General features: G+C 39.6%; 2 protein-coding genes across 2 annotated transcripts; one reads left to right on the forward strand and one right to left on the reverse strand.

The window, feature by feature from the left end:
- Nucleotides 1-297: 297 nt before the first annotated feature.
- On the reverse strand, nt 298-1,358 carry LOC122667036 (ATP synthase delta chain, chloroplastic-like). The gene has a single exon (XM_043863209.1). The coding sequence runs from the start codon at nt 1,240-1,242 to the stop codon at nt 472-474; it is 771 nt and encodes a 256-aa protein (XP_043719144.1). The 5' UTR covers nt 1,243-1,358; the 3' UTR covers nt 298-471.
- A 4,439-nt stretch (nt 1,359-5,797) lies between these two features.
- On the forward strand, nt 5,798-10,559 carry LOC122640564 (IST1-like protein). Its single transcript, XM_043833789.1, has 6 exons — nt 5,798-5,921; nt 6,142-6,274; nt 6,409-6,512; nt 8,767-8,938; nt 9,046-9,186; nt 9,269-10,559. Exons 1-6 carry the CDS (start codon nt 5,872-5,874, stop codon nt 10,343-10,345), a joined length of 1,677 nt encoding a protein of 558 aa, XP_043689724.1. The 5' UTR covers nt 5,798-5,871; the 3' UTR covers nt 10,346-10,559.
- The last annotated feature ends 569 nt before the right edge of the window (nt 10,560-11,128 follow it).

The raw sequence follows: 11,128 nt of genomic DNA on the forward strand, positions 1-11,128 counted from the left end.
TTGTATGCATTCTAGATTTCTAGATCGATCTCGAATCTATAATAAAAACAAGGGGCGTTGTTCTCTGTGCCGCAGCTCAAGCTGCAACCAGGCGCATGTGCATGGGTGCAATGACCACCCTGCCCCCTGAGTGGGAGGCCCATTCTGCCTAGCCACATCCTGCGCGACCCAGAGAACATTCTCCTTAATAACAAATGAGACTGCCTGAAGCTTTAAACAATTTGCATTTGTTTCATGAAAGCAAGACAGCCGGTTACCACCGTTAAAAATCACAGTTTTCCAAGGGCATCTCCATTAGAAGAACAATCAATCAGAGTACAATTACAATACATAGTACATAGTAATGGCTCGAAAGAATTCACAGAGGGAGAAGAAAAAGAGGAAATCAAAAAAGAAAGGGTGCCCGAATGACCAATTTGGCTCTTCTTCTTAGTCCAAATTTCGAACCCTAAACCTTATCTACAAAGACTTCTAAACAGGGATGGAGATGTCGCTGAAATCGAGCTGAGTAGTGATATCTGCGAGCTGTTTCTTCACACTCATGTCGATTAGCTTAGATCCTGAACTTCCATATCTGATGGTGAACCCTGCAATGAGCGAGGGATCGAGCTCGGTCTTGATCCTTACGTTCTTCGCTCCCGTTAGCCTCTGTACCCCCTTTGCAATTTGTGCCAAGTGCTGCGACTCCAACTTCACCACCGAAGTCACCACCGCCAGCTCCGTATCAGTAATCTTGTTGTACACTATCTCAAATTCCTTCACTATTTCCTTGATCAGCTCGATCCGCTTCATGTCCACCAGAATGTTCAAGAAATTCGCCACGTGTGGTTGCAGGCTTGACGTCTTCACAATATCGTCGACAATCTCCCGTTTCTTTTCCTCGCCGACAGTCGGGTTAACGAAGTAGTTGTACACCAGAGGTTCGCTGAAGATCTTCTCGATATTCTCGAGGTCTGCGCTGGTTGCTTCCAAGGTTCCGTTTGATTTCGCGACATCCGCAAGGGCGGTGGCGTAGCTTGCAGACGCGGAATCCGCCATCTTTGTGCCGGCACCGCCCCCACCTCCGCCTCGAGTTCTGGTTTTGCCGGTCAGTTTCGTGGCAAGTTTTGGGATCCTGAGGGATGAGATGCTGCCGGAAAACGATAATCGGACGGTTTTAGGGGCTAGAACCTTACCGGAGGCTCGTGTTGCAGGTGGGGATTTGGCTTGAAAGGCGATTGCGGATTGTTGTAGAGCCGCCATGGTTTCCGGCCAGAAGATTGAGTACAGACTCTGATTCTACTCTCGTGTTTATCTTTCGCCGGAACTGGAAGTGAGGAAAGGGTTTTTGATGCGAGTGTGAGTCTCACGATATGGAGGGGATGAGTAATCGACGGTGAGGATGGACTGATGGATTATCTTGTAATACGGATTCCGGAGAACGTTAGCCTCTTATCTACAGTGAATCAGAGGTTGCCATGTGGATTGCAATTGCATTACATTATAATGACCAAATAACCCTCATTATAGTTCAAAAAGGACGATTACCTTGTAATCGGATTCCGATCGATAGACCATTAGGATTTGAGGGCATGGGAGGGAGGGAAAACAAAAGAGAGGGGGGGTATTATCGTCAAATAATGACGATCATGTCCTAGTACTCCAAACCTTTTCTTTTTTCTTATAAGAAAGAGGCACCCGAGTGAGGTTCACTAGGACCCATAAGCTCTTGGTTTGTGCTGCCGGGGTTTTTTTTTTTTTGGTGCAAATCAAGGGTCCACCGGCCATCAACCTCAACAGGACCCCACAAGGAGGCATTGAGGGGACCCACAAGGGGTCAAATATGATACCCAAAGGCTCCAGTTCTTGGAAAGCAATTAAATGTGGACTAGGTGTCACTAAGGAGACTTGAACCACCAATCAAGCATCTGACGTAGTTTTCCCAAGGGAGTAGCGAACCACCAGGGTAAGCCCACACAAAGTCAATAATATCTTCATCAATCCCTAGACATCCAAACCCTTCTCCAAAGGAAGAACGAGTTGGCCCACATAAAGTCAATAATATCTTCCCCAATGAATTCAATATCAATCCCTAGACATCCAAACCCTTCTCCAAAGGAAGAACGAGTTGGCCCACATAAAGTCAATAATATCTTCCCCAATGAATTCAATATCAATCCCTAGACATCCAGACCCTTCTCCAAAGGAAGAACGAGTTGGCCCACACAAAGTCAATAATATCTTCCCCAATGAATTCAATATCAATCCCTAGACATCCAGACCCTTCTCCAAAGGAAGAACGAGTTGGTGAAGGGAAACTGCCTACTTTCCTATGTGTCGAGTATTTGTGGGCTTAATTGATTGGAAGTTGGAACTTGGAAGATATGGTGGCCTAGGGCTAGGAGCTACGGGATATTCATCTAAGAAAATTGCTACCACGTGATGGCCGGTGTTGTTACTTGTTACCAAACTCTTACAAAACCACTTGTACATGTTGGTTTTGAAGTTAAAAATTTTTTTTTTCTTTTGGTAAATTACACTAGACGTATCTAGGGTTTAATACATGACTGTAACTTTGATTTGGATCATGAGTGTTCATATAGCATCTTAAAACATGACAAACATCATGCGCTATAGTCATGATGTTTGTCAAAGGATAGAGTTTAACCATAATGTTTTAGCATTTTAAAGTATTTGATTTGGATCCTAGTCATTTATTTATCATCTTACATCATGATACGATGATAACACGATGTCTAACTTGAACTAAGATTAGACCGTTCGAAAATTTTAAATATTTCCATTTTGGAAAAAAGATCGCTACACGTGCTACCCCTTATATAGATTCCTTTATACCTTCCTCACATAATAAACAGTGAGACTCTCTTATTCTGTCTATGTGGGTCTCATGCATGTAGGCCTCATATGGAAGATACCATTTTTCAACTTTTAATTAACTGTAATGTGTAGACTCCTTTTTACCCTACCGGCCATTGCAGGAAACCCTCTCCCTTCAATTCTATAATTGAATATTATTTAAATCTTTAACTTACATTTAAATCATGATTAAAATAAAAAACAATGTTAATGTCTTAATCTAAGATTAGATCAATCACAAGCATCCGTTTATGTGATTGAGATTTTGACATCCTCACCTAAAGGTCAGGGGTTCGAAAGGATGGGGGAGATAACATGCAAATGAAGCATGAAAAAACCATGCATCAATTGAAGCACCTTTGCTATAAATACAACTTTTCCCCACTTTGTTAGTCACAAAAGTTAATTTTACCTGAGTTACTGGGACTGAAAATCCATCTCTAGCTAGTAGAGAACATGAATAGATAGCTCTTCAGCCTTGCCTGCCCTCCTTCTGCTCATTATTATATTCTCCTGTGGAGGTAACCAATATATGCTCCCAAACCCGCATCTTTCTGTGTGTTATATTAAACATCTAAATGATCGGTATATATCGGTATCAAGGCTCAATTATTTCTAAATATGGTTCTATATTTGTTCAATAACCATGTAATTTCATGTTCCGTTTGGTACTTATTCTTGGAATGTATTTTAGGTCAACTGTTTTTTGCATCTTAGAATGCATTATCAACTTAGAATTGTTGGAAAATCAAGTTTTCTAACTCGACTCTTCTTCTAGAAAACCTGGTGACTCTGTCTTGTCAAACCCGGTCAAGATGAGTCACGTTTTTTATTTTATAATGCAATAAATATGTATAAATTAGTAAAAAATCATAAAATTACAGAAAAATATGGGGGGGAAAGTAATCACATATCAATGCATTTTGAGTTTATATCATTGAACAAGAGAAGAGAGTCGAGGAGTTGAGGCTTTCTTGTTGTTTTAGATTATGGATTTACTATTTAGGTAACTCCGTTTCTTAGTGAACTGGTTTTATGATTTTTTTTTAAAATGACTAAACTCGCCGATTTTGTCAAGACTCGGGTAAAAATACAGAGTCTTATTTGACTCGGACCATTTATGACCCAGTCTCACCATTTTTTACCCTAGCCTAGTCTACATAACTCCTGACCAGGTTTTTCAAAATTTGACTCACCTCGGGCGATTCACCCCAGTCAAAACCCAGTTTTCCAACTATGCCTAGAATGTGTCCCAAATGCTGCCTAAAATTTTGTCTACCTGGCTCAGAATCTCCACTAGTTAAATGGCATAAGAAGAATATTTGTGGGCACCAGTGAGGATACTGAATGAGCATCAACAAAGAGTCACTAACTTGGTATCGTACCTACAAAGGCCCGCTTCTACAAATATCTAGCTAAGAACATTTTAACTGAGAGCGGACAATATAAACTGTCGGAGCTCAATTTTGATGCGCGAAAGTGGAGAGTGTTTTTGCTTCTAGTGCTAATGGAAGCATAATTGGAAAACTAGCTCGCCCTTTTCAAAACTTGTGATTTGGGCGAGCCATTTTTTTTAAAAAAAACTTTTATAATAACTTCATTTTCCCCTTCTTCGAGTGAAGAGGGACTGAGCCTATGAACCTATGGTTGCTTTAGAAATTAAAAAAAAAAAAAGGATTACTAATGAAGACAAGGAACAAAAATTCTAAAGTTTTGTTTAGTTTTTTTTTTTTGGTAAATAAGTTTTGTTTAGTTGTAATCCAAACTTATGGTTTATATGAATAGTATATGGTCCAATAAAAAAAACCCTCTATGAGTTTCACATGACTCGGGCAAAAACCCTAGGTCAATAAAATCTTGGACCTGATGTAGTCATTTCTTAAACCTAGGTAAGTCTTAATGACTTCTTATTACCGAAAAAAAAGGTCTTCATGACTCTTGGCCAAGTTTCATTTTTTTTATTCAAGCTAGTTGACTCACTAGCAAACCTGATTTTCCAACTATGGATGAAAGTGGGACCCTTTTGAGATGCCTCCCCTAATTTGCTTGAGAGCATCTAGTGGGTGTCATTCTCCATAAGTCTTGATAGTTTACCATCCATCCATGGATTTTGATATCAATATTGTATCGGCCGATACATATCAACCATAATGATTGGTACACCATCGATATTGATACAACACTAGTACGTACCAGTTGATACAGCCAAAAAGTGTTTTTTCAATAAAAAATTGATTTTTTTTCCAGTAATCTGCCTAACATAAACCGATACGGCGATCTATATCGACATCAAGGAAAAAAATAGTAAGTAGTCAAGGGTGTTAAATGGTTTGGTTTTGTTGTAAACGACTCAGTTCAATTTAGTGCAAGATACGCAGTCTTATTCCGCTTCACAGAGAGACTATTACGAATTTTTATCCGTTGCCCGCCGTTGCTGCGCAACATGATGTGCACAGTAGCGGATAAAGGTCCGACTAGTACCTAACTCGAACCTCAAATCACTATGAAACAACTTTACCGTTGCACTAAGGGCCACCCTCTCTAGTAATTTTTTTTTTTTGGTAAAAACCCTATAGTAAATTAATTTATTAATACTTGAAAATAGCACATGTGATACAAAGTCAAAGAGTATTTTAAACTTTAAAGTAGAGATCGGAACTGGATTAATAGGAATACTTCGACCATAAGCAACTGATTCCTTAACCACTGAATTGAAACGCCGCTTCAGGGATTTTGGATACACAGAAAAAAGGCAGAGCAGGTAGAGGGTGAGATGGTACTTGGGAGGTTCCTCTTGTCAATTTTCTCTGTTTCCGTGTCTGTAGATTTGATCGGAAAAGTCTATTAATAAATGAGTTATGCCTTCATGATCTTATCAACTTTTTAATAAAAATAAATAAAAAAATTCTCCCGATAAGTACTGATCCATCCGCTGTTTGATCATTCTTGTTGTTATTGGTGGTGGTTTTGGATCAGGTTGAGATTCATTAGGGTTTCTGGATCTTCGTTTTAGCCATGTCGATGCTTGATTCTTTCTTCAACAAGGGATTTAAGGGAGCTAAATGGTAAAATTTCTCTTCTTTTGCTTGAATTCCTCGATTTCATCTAATTTTACTTTGGTTGATTCATAAACGCGCTTGAGATCGCTTTGTCTTCAATGGGTCGGAGGATTTGTACTGCGAAAATCCTTGTTTCAATCTCTTCTCTTATTATTTTGCTTGAGCAATTTCCGTGATAATTATTTGGATTTTCGTTTCATTCTTTTTCTGTAACTTGTGCTTTCAGTAAAACCCTTCTGAAGCTCACTATTCCGCGCATAAAATTGTTGCGAAATAGAAGAGGGATTCAGATAAAACAGATGCGCAAGGATATCGCTAAGCTCCTTGAGAATGGGCAGGAAGCCACGGCTCGTATACGGGTACTGTAACTCTCTCGTCTTAAATTCATTGATTTTGTCTATTACAAAGAGTGATAGAGGTCATCTATGAACCTATTTTAATTGCCTTGGCTTTGTAAGTCGTAATTTTGGTCGTCGGCATTTTTTTTCTTCAGGTGGAACACATTATTCGAGAAGAGAATATGATGGCTGCACAGGAGATTGTTGAGCTTTTTTGTGAACTTATCACCGTCAGGCTTCCCATTATTGAGACACAGAGGTGATTATCTGCTTTTTAGTTGCTTCTCGATGCATTTCCGCTTTCATGTTTTTTGGTTGATTTAGAAGTTAGCGTGTTTTGTCAAATCATATTCCTTTGTACCTTTACACATTGGAGTTATTTAAGGCTTCTATCGAAGTCCTACTGTGTGCAAGAATATTTGACTTGGTATACAGACTTATTTAACCATGTCTCGACCATAGCTTTGGGCTGGAAAACAGGTTAAAAGAAACAGTGTGAGAGAGAAAACATGTGGAACTTTGATATTCAAATTTTTCCTTGTTTGTTGGAAGGCAAAATACGGTAAAATATGATAGCAAAACCATTAAATCCAAGGTGAAAATTAGATCATTCTTCTTCGTCTAGAGCTTTAAATCTCCACATTCTTTGTTCCCTCTTTTCTCAATAAGATTATCAATGTGTGGTGAAGGACCGGTTAGGAAGAGGGGAAACCTGAGAAGAATCAGAGTTGCAGGGGGAGAGAAGGAATCGCATAAGAAGAAGGAAGAAAGAGAGGGGGGGGGGGGAGAAGAATGCACACGCACAGCCACACTGACCTCAAACCATAACTCAACTGTTCCATTCTATTCAATCTGTGATTTCATCCTAATACAAGCTTTTTAAAAGAAGAAAACCCAACTAGCAAAGGAAACCTAGTAAACTTGGAAACAACTTTAACAAGGAAACAACATCCTAAGATTCCTAACCAACTCTAACACTTGCAAATGTATCCCACTTTCTAAAATTTACTGAATAAAATATTACCTACCTAAATAAAATAAATCCCTAGTATCCTACTGGACCCGATTCATCTCCATCTGGATACCCAACTGGGTTTGGGTCGGTCCAAGGTAGTGTATCTGCATCAATGTGGTAACGCAGCTAAATCATGAACTATAGTTGCTTAGGTGACAAAGATTATTAAATATACATGCAATTTAAATTTTAAAAAGTACATGTATATTTCAGGAAATACGTTTGAAACTGCAAATAAATGATAATGTAATGTAATAAATCACTTCTGAAATAATTTTTTTAGCTGTAACTATAAGATAATGAAGAATAAGAGGCCATGCGCCATAGAGAAACCCGATACTTACAACAGAGAAATGATATTGAGTTACTAAATCAAGTTAAAAGTTGTTGTGCAACACAGTTGAAATGGCACAGAAGCAGTAAACAATAGGGAGCATAATATCAAGTTACTACATCAATTTAAAAGGATATTTAAAACCGTAGAACCTTAGTGGAATGATGACTTGGTACTAGTCAAAACTAGTCAGTTTTAGTTGACTGACCAGCCAGCACCACCCAACTAGGAAGTGAAAGTTGGTTAGCTGACTGGCTGAAATGTTAAATATACTGGAGGATATCTTGTATCTAAAAAAATAAAAAGAAAAAAAGAGAATAAATTTTCTGGACAAAGGAGAAAGAAACAATATGACAAATACACTGGAATCACTGGATTATATCTTATATCTAATTGCCATAATGGCAAATTGATACTGTATAATGAGCAGAATAGGACAAAATGGCACTGAGATGCGGCAATCTGATACATTAAATAGAGCATGTGGATGTGGGTTTTAAGGTAGGATTTCTGACATGAGATTATTTCTTCCTCTAATTGGGTCAGCTATGGTATAGAGCTTTAACTTTCAAATTGCAAAGTCATATAAAACCCTATTATATGATGTGCTAAGTTATGCATTTAGAGGCATACAGCAGATAAGGCCAACCCAGACTGATTTCAAAAAGCTTTGGGTTTATCAGGTCAGGCTGGCTTAGGGTTAAGCCTAACCTGCAAGGCTGAGATAGAGTTTACTAATTCCAATGTGGTCAGGTTGGGTTAGGGTAGAGCGGTCGGTTGTGCACTCCCAAATATTATGTTTTATCACTGTGCTTTTCTTCGTTCTTGCTGAAACCTGTGAAGAGCTGGAACTAATATGTTTATCGTAGATACTGCCATAAATTTCTAAGTAAGACCATGTATTGAAGTACCGAATTTTTTTTAATTTAGAAGGGTATTTGTCCAAATATATATACTATTTTATTGCAGGTCAAATATTGCAACATATGCAACAATGTTGATGGTATAGATATCATTGCACAACTGCAGATACTATAATTAATGTGCAGCCCTCGGCTCCCTGGGGACTGCAGATTGCAAACTGAACAATAATGTATTGGCTATTGTGAGTCATATTTAGGTAATTCTTCCCATTCAAATGTCTTATATTGCTAAAATTTTCAGGGAGTGTCCTCTAGATCTGAAAGAAGCAATTTCCAGTGTCTGTTTTGCTGCACCAAGATGTGCAGACTTGCCAGAATTGCAGCAGGTTCAAATGTTATTTGCTTCCAAATATGGAAAGGAATTTGTCGCAGCTGCAACAGAACTCATGCCAGAATGTGGGGTTAATCGACAGGTCATATAATTCTGATCTTTCAGTGAAATCCATTTGTGAGAACCACTTAGCTATGTTTTGGTGCCTTCTTTTATTAATGAGGTTTTGTGTTTAATGTATCCTTACAGCTAATTGAACTGCTTTCTATTCGTGCCCCTTCTGCTGAAACAAAACTGAAGTTGCTGAGGGAAATCGCTGAGGAGCATGAGATAGATTGGGATCCATCTGCTTCTGAAACTGAGTTCTTCAAGCCGCATGAAGATCTGCTGGTAACTAGAACATATTCTTTCACTGCTTCTGCTATAAATGTTCTCCCTTTAGTCTCCTTGCTCATTAACTTTTCCTCGACAGAACGGCCCAACCCAGTTTATAAGTGGATCTAAACTGCCTCTCCCCGAAGAGAAACATGATGATTCACTGCACTCAGCCCCTGCTCAAGCATGTGATGAACATTCTGATCCTGACACTGGTTTCGATCTATTAGATCTTCCTGGGGTTCCTAAAGTATCATTACGACCAAGTGAAGATACTGTATTAACCCCAGAAGTGGTCCCACCACCCTTTCCATCTGTACCAGATTTTGAGATTGATTTGCGACCAAGTGCAGATGCAGGATTAACCCCAGAAGTGGTTCCAGTACCCTTTCCGTCTGCACCAGATTTAGATATTGATCATGGAATTAAGAGATACTCTGGATCCAATGAAAATCACATGAAGGGATCACATTCAGAACCTGACGAAGTTGCACGAGAACCTTTGGCTGCTTCCCCATGTGAAGCAGCTAATCTTGCATCTGGTGCAAGGGGAGACAAACAATTCCTCCCATTCATTGCTCCTCCATCGTTAGCTGCTGCTTCATTTCCTGCAAGTGGGGATAAGCCAGTTCCCTTGTCAAGAACCAAAACTGAAGCCAATGTGGACTTGCAGGATGTCCTGGCTGCAGCACATGCAGCTGCAGATAGCGCTGAACGTGCAGCATCAGCAGCTCGTTCAGCCGCAAGTCTTGCACATGTTAGAATCACCGAACTCATGAAGAAAAGCAATGACCAGGAGCACAGAGAAGAAGTTATCCAGACAGGCGACGCAGATGATTCTGATCGATCTGCCAGCATGAATGTGCCTCAGTTTGAACATCAGCAGTCTTTTGGTGATGCCAATGGCTATTCCTCATATCTACAGGACCCACTTCCAGACCATAGACCTGAATGGGGATCTGAGATGGAAAATCCCACATCATTTGACATACCCAAAGACAGCTCTGAACAACCTCTTTCCAGTGGCCAAGTTCTTGAACATGGAAGGACTCACCAGCCTCAGCGTTTACCTTCAATGGAGGATGATCCATATTTTTCCTACCCCAACTTATTTACTTCTCAGGAGTCGAACCATGAATCTGGTAGTAATTCCCAGTCGAGGCATGAACATTGAGTAGGAGTGCAGGAATGTTACCAAGTCCTTGCTCTATGTTTTTCAGCTCCTCAAGGTGTTTGAGAGTTTACTATATATCATTATTTATCTTGTTCTGTAAGTAATGCTGTTTCCAGACACTATGCAAGTCTGGTATTTCACATGGTGCCTTGGTGAGTGTAGAGTGTAGCATTGAGATTTGTATGTATTTGAAATAAAATTCCAGTTAAAACAATTACCATACTTGTAGAAATGCAGATTAGGACTTCTGGGTGGAAAATCCCTATTTTTGTATAGCAGGATATATTTGAGTTTGTCCCTGTGGTTCTAGTCTCTGGATTTGTAGTCAATACATTTAGAGCTACTAGTATCTGCCAACAAAATATGTGGCATAACATGTCTTATGAAATGAGGAGACAAATCATTCTATTTCTTGAATGTTAAAGGCCTTCGCACTTCAGGAGACTTCATGAAGGAAAATACAGTGGCTAGTACATCCTTAGCAGGACCAGGGGTGGAATAAGCCCACCCAAAATTTTATGGGTTTGGACTTGGTCTTGGGCTTCTTAGCCCATGGGCCAGGCTAGGATCCAGAAAATCCCAGCCCATAGATTTGGGCCAGTCATTGGGTTAAGGCCTTGGGAGTAGGGGTCCGGCCCTAAGATACATGTGTATGTAAGGTAGCTTTGCCCCCCCTCCCCAACACCCCCCAAACACTCACACAGAAGTAAAGGGGATGTAGGTTTCACTATAGATATCATGGCAATTAAGAGCCTTGATTTTATTTAACTTTACAATGATTTA

Source organism: Telopea speciosissima, chromosome 1, assembly GCF_018873765.1.
Source record: "Telopea speciosissima isolate NSW1024214 ecotype Mountain lineage chromosome 1, Tspe_v1, whole genome shotgun sequence".
In the NCBI taxonomy this organism is placed as follows: Eukaryota; Viridiplantae; Streptophyta; class Magnoliopsida; order Proteales; family Proteaceae; genus Telopea; species Telopea speciosissima.